At 39.1% G+C, this 4,721-nt stretch overlaps 1 protein-coding gene across 1 annotated transcript in view; it reads left to right on the top strand.

Annotated features, from left to right (window-relative positions):
- The window catches only part of stab1 (stabilin 1), a 68,260-nt gene that overhangs the window by 40,462 nt on the left and 23,077 nt on the right, over positions 1-4,721 (top strand). The window contains exons 50-53 of the mRNA XM_020611175.1: positions 762-961; positions 1,447-1,450; positions 2,189-2,278; positions 2,853-2,999. Of these exons, the coding sequence (XP_020466831.1) occupies positions 762-961; positions 1,447-1,450; positions 2,189-2,278; positions 2,853-2,999 (441 nt within the window). The remainder of the gene's footprint in view (positions 1-761; positions 962-1,446; positions 1,451-2,188; positions 2,279-2,852; positions 3,000-4,721) is intronic.

Here is a 4,721-nt window from a genome sequence, read left to right as displayed (position 1 = left end):
CAAAGTTATCTTGGCAAAAATGCTATCCTTTATTTTAAGGTATTGTGGTAGCATTTTGGAGGGTCAGATCGGCGAGGTGGAAAACTGGTGTAAATCTCAGTGAATGTGCAGTGTAAAAGGGGCAAGTGTCACTACTCAAATGTGGAAATAAGCCACATAATGCTCAAATGTTGAGCTGTGTGCAGAGGTACAGGAACTTACATATCCATTTTACTGTCTAACATGTAGCTATGTTTTCATCAAGGGTTCTGTCTTCCTCCTTTTTGGCATGAGATTTGTTTTGAAACAGAACTCTGCAGCTGTGGCAGATGGGAAGGTTTGTTTTGGAGGTATTTGGCTAAAAACAAAGTACCGGATAACTTCAAGCTTTGACCTGTTGGTGGCACTAGATGAAAAGTCAGGGGGTCAGCACGGTTATTACAACTGATTGTGAGGAGGACATCAAAATCTGTACCAAATTTCTTGTCAGTCCATCCAATGGCGGTCAGACGTTTCAGCCTGGACCAAAGTGACACTGACATTCCTGAAGTCCTGTTGTTAGCACAGCTGAGAAATGCTTTGACTCAGAGAGAAGGTCACATTTTTCCTACTCAGTATGGGCGAAATTTCTTAGAGGAATGTTTGTATAAATAGATAAAGATTGTGATTCTGAGATCAGTCTCAACATGAAAGAAGTGGGACTGTGGGCAAAAAAGTAATATTACCACCAACTTGTACTGCTATTGCCAGTACTGATTATAATCTGTCAAAACTTTGTACAGGATGCAGGGTTACTCCCTCTACTTCAGATGCCCATCCACCAGCCGTTCACAATGTTCTGGCCCACAGACGACGCCCTCAACTCCCTGCCAGCTGAACGACAGCACTGGCTCTCCAACCCCGACCACCAAGAAAAACTGGCTGCTATCGTGAAGGCTCACATCATACGCAACTGGAAAGGAAGAGGAGGATGGCTGGATCAGTGACCAAGTAATCAGTTCAAACATAACTCCTACAGGATGAAAACTACATTATATTCCAGCAGGAAATCGGTGATTTAAAAAACCACGTTACATAGTGTTACCAAAATGCTAATTTCACAGTTGTGGAGATCATGTGATTTTAAGTAACAATTTGTGTTTTAAATAATATTTTAAAGTTTGGAGATAAAAAAAAAAATTGAAGGAACTCATCTTTAAAAAAGTTAAAATGCCTTTAATTAAATTGGCATCTTCAGTGAACAAGATGAAACAAAGTTCTAAGATTTTTTTATGAAGTAATATACCTTTGATTATGTTTCAGAAAAGCTTTTTTGTTTATGGTCTCAAATACAAGGTTTAGTCATTTAATTATTGGTACTATTTCATCTTTCAAGATGTTTTTCCACAATAATGTGAATACACCTTTAAGTATGTGGGTAGAAATGATAAGAATCCAGCTCCATAGTTACTCATGCTGGATGGTCAGATTGGTATGAAACTGAGGAAAAAATTTTTTAACATGAATTAAAATGATCATGTAATACCCCAGTTCTTTTATTGGACAGATCTTTCTTCATTTTAGTGCTGATTTATTTAAAACCACAAGCAAAATCACAAAACACAACCCGGGTGGCTCCTTCCTCCAGAGACACACACACTTTGGCTGCTGGAGAGAGGAGATGCCGGAAACATAGAGCCTAATACATTTATAGGTTTTTGGGCTAACCTCTTACACAAAAAGTTACAAAACATCACGAGATGGAGACAGTCCGACGTCTCCTTCTCTTATCTTATGCTGCACATGCTTCGAGCACTAGTCATAACTAAAATGAAGAATTTCAATGTGTGTGTGTGTTGTCACGTGGTGCGTAACCAAAACATTCATTCAGACATAATTCTAACACAGGATGAATACAAGAAATCAGTTGGTGTCAAGGTAACTGTAGCTCACATTCCAGAATCAACACTGTGTTCTAACCTTGAAACAGAGCAGACTAGAGCAGACTTTGAATTTTACTAAACTGCATTACTAACACATTAAAGTCTGACACATTAATGTATAATAATTATCTGACTCATTTACTAATATCTAACAACCATGAATATCTAAAATCCACTCAAATCCAAAACTTAATACTTGTCCTTCAGTTAGAGGAGGTGTGGTAGCAAGATGGCTCTGTTGTAGCTCTAGAAACAGATCAGTATGTTTTCTGTGCGTGTGTGTGTAGTTGATGGGTGTCAGTCAGCCTGGGAGGTTCGAGTCATTCCGCACCATGCATGGATCCATCATCAAGTACAGCTGTGACAAGACCCTGGTGGTGAGCAAACACACACTCATGCAAACACCACAGTGTAAAAAATGCTCTTACAAGTAAAAAGCCAGTATTGAAAACTGTATTTTAAGTAAATGTACAAAAGTAGCAAAAGTAAAAGTTCTCACCATGCAAAATGAGACATTTCACATAATATACATCATATTATTGGATTAAAATTACTGATTTGTTAAAAGTTGCTTGTACAAATTGTATAATTTGGTATCAAAAACTGATAAATCATAATATAGTAAAAATGTTTTGTTATAATGTGAAAAGCATCTCCTCAGTTTCTTATTATAACATGAAACTGAGCAAAATTTTGCTTTGTCGTGGCAGCAACGAACTGCCATACATTCCTCCACTATTATAAAATTCTGTGTTTGACCCGCTTTGCATTTGTTTCACAAAACAGCTGCACCCGACTGGAGCCTGTTTTTCACGTGGTCTCTCTTGTGTGCACCCAGGTTTGGTGTGAAAGTGCATTAGACTGTATGTTTTGTATTCTGTTCTGGCAGCGGACCTTTCAGTTGTTTTCACATTCCTGATTGTGTATGTGTTTGTGTGTATGTGTGTTCAGGGGGCTGTGCTGATTAATGATAACGCAGCCAAGTTAGTGGAGCGCTACCTGACCTTCACAGAGGGAGTGGCCTATGGCATCGACCAGTTATTGGAGCCACCTGGCCTGGGAGCATACTGCGACGGCCTCGAGAACAGAACCACTTATGTTAGTAGTACTAATATTTTAATCCTGCAACTGTTTTAATACTCCCATTACAATTATTAATACTCGTACTAATTGTAAAGTTAATTACTGTTGCTACTACAACTGTTATGATCTCTAACGTAACAAAACAGCATGAGGTGACAAAACCTACAACAAAATACTCATAGTACTCATAGTGTTATATATCTGCCAGACTTAATTCTCATTTTAATTCCCAGGGACTGATCACACCAGCGTTTAAAAGAGAGAACTTTCATGATTAAATTAGTTCATTCAAATGGAAACACTGAGAAGGATTTGCTCTCAGGAGGCAAAGTAAAGCCGCAGACCTTTTCTGAACAACAAACTGTCCTGGCAGTACTGACCTATGGGGAAACAAAGTGCCACTGTCCAAATAGGCGAAGCTATCATAGCTTCTACTTAACCTAAAGACAGGTGACAAATGAAAAGAAAACCCAACATAAAGTGTCTCTGTAAGGTGCTGGGCTGCCACGTGCCACCAGAACAGCTCCAGGGCTGCTTGGCATTTATATTCCACAATCATGTCCACGACTGTGTTCACACTGTTATACCCCATTTCTTTTATTGAACAGATCTGAATGAAGACGGAGTCCGACTTACTTCATTTTAGTGCTGGTTTATTTAAAAAAGACCACAAATAAAAGTTACAGAAGCACAAACCCAGGTGGCTCCCTCCCTCAGACAAGCTGCTGGAGAAGAGAGACCCCGGAAACACAGAGCCTAATACATTTATAAGGTTTTGGGCTAACCCCTTACACAGACAGCTGTAAAAACATCAGGAGTTGGAGACAGCCCAACGCCTCCTTCTCTTATCTTATGCAATAATCAAAATCAATCACACACCTATGAGTCCACACCACCTACGTGTATGCAAGAATATATGTGGGTATGTGTTAACCCTTAGCAAGAGTATGTAAAATAGTCACGGTCTTCTTCCCCATTGAAGGGATCCTCTTCAATCTCAGATTCACCGGGCTCTGAGTGAAATCATGGGCATGGTTTCCAGTAGAGAATGGTATTGAACCATCTCAAAGGCAGGGGGCAAGAGGTATCTGTTATCAATGGTAGTGGTGATACACTTTAGACAAAGATGCCTAATGCATGGGGTGCAGCCGCAACCACACAAGGTCAGCAAGGTAACTGCTGCCACAAAAGATGTAGCTAAGAAATCACTAAATGTTTCCACTTGCCAAAATATTTTAACAAACCAATCATCAATGTAATTTTTAATTTCTGAATGGTCAGCCATCTCCTCTGATAAAATTTCAACCCTGTCAATAGAGCCATCAGGAGCAGTATTATTTAAGATGTAAGTACAACACTGTTGCCCAATCATAGTGTTAACTATTGATGATGCTGGACTGTATGGATGCCTGACATAAATGCACCAGACGACAGTGCCTACTTATAATAAACCAAATAACAATAACGGGGATTTGCTACACATAGTACAAACACCCCCTTTTTCAATCAGAATGAAGTCTAATGCCAATCTGTTCTAATACAACATAAGAGAAGTGGCTGCCAGTTGCTCCTGAAACCTAACTAAATTTCTGGTAAGATTAGTGAGGTTAATGAGATTAGTAAGATTAGTAAGACACTGAACATTAAACTAGACATAGGACAGTATACAAATATATTTATCAAATTGTCTTAATTGCTCTTGCTGTGGCCACACAGAGCAGTCAAGAATGTCACATG

The sequence above is a fragment of the Monopterus albus genome, unplaced genomic scaffold (assembly GCF_001952655.1).
Source record: "Monopterus albus unplaced genomic scaffold, M_albus_1.0 scaffold110.1, whole genome shotgun sequence".
Taxonomy (NCBI): Eukaryota; Metazoa; Chordata; class Actinopteri; order Synbranchiformes; family Synbranchidae; genus Monopterus; species Monopterus albus.
The sequence above is the reverse complement of the archived record's forward strand: the minus strand, read 5'-3'. Positions and strand labels throughout refer to the sequence as shown.